The sequence below is a fragment of the Octopus bimaculoides genome, chromosome 6 (assembly GCF_001194135.2).
Source record: "Octopus bimaculoides isolate UCB-OBI-ISO-001 chromosome 6, ASM119413v2, whole genome shotgun sequence".
In the NCBI taxonomy this organism is placed as follows: domain Eukaryota; kingdom Metazoa; phylum Mollusca; class Cephalopoda; order Octopoda; family Octopodidae; genus Octopus; species Octopus bimaculoides.
In genome coordinates, this window is record NC_068986.1 from 91788709 (window position 1) to 91789281 (window position 573).

At 39.1% G+C, this 573-nt stretch overlaps 1 protein-coding gene across 9 annotated transcripts in view; it reads right to left on the minus strand.

The window, feature by feature from the left end:
• The window catches only part of LOC106873676 (tubulin polyglutamylase TTLL5), a 152629-nt gene that overhangs the window by 32412 nt on the left and 119644 nt on the right, over positions 1 to 573 (minus strand). For all 9 annotated transcript variants that reach the window (XM_014921137.2, XM_014921136.2, XM_052968971.1 and 6 more), the window contains one exon: positions 354 to 550. In XM_014921137.2, the coding sequence (XP_014776623.1) occupies positions 354 to 550 (197 nt within the window). The remainder of the gene's footprint in view (positions 1 to 353; positions 551 to 573) is intronic.

The following is a 573-nucleotide window of genomic DNA, read 5'->3' on the forward strand; positions in this document are numbered from 1 at the left end:
GAGAGAGAGAGAGAGAGTGAGAGAGAGAGAGAGAGTGAGAGAGAGAGAGAGAGTTGTGTATGTTTTCCATCATGAAAGGGTGAAAACATTTGGCATTTGTTGCAGATGCATGACAACACATATTGCACATAGATAGAAAGACAGATAGACAGACACACAAATATCCACATGTCTCTTTTAATAGATACTATGACAATAATAGTAACAATCCTTTCTATGGTAGGAACAAGACCTGAAATTTTGAGGTAAGCTAGTCAGTCCATTACAGTGCTGAAGTAGTACTCATTTTTTTTTTTTTTCCCCAGTTATAACAATATAAAGAAAAGAAACAAAATAAATAGAAATCTACTTACGAATACAAATCCCAAGAATCTGGTGATGGAAACAACCGGATCCATCCTCCTTTACGAGATTCTTCTTCTCTAACTCGTCTCACTATTTTGATTTCTTCACTGTTCAGTCCAGACATGCTGCGCCTCAAATATCGGCTATTACTGTAGCTGGCTGCCTGGTTTGATGCACTTGCACCAGCTGAAGCCGGACGTCGCTGCTGCATAACAGAAACACATCACA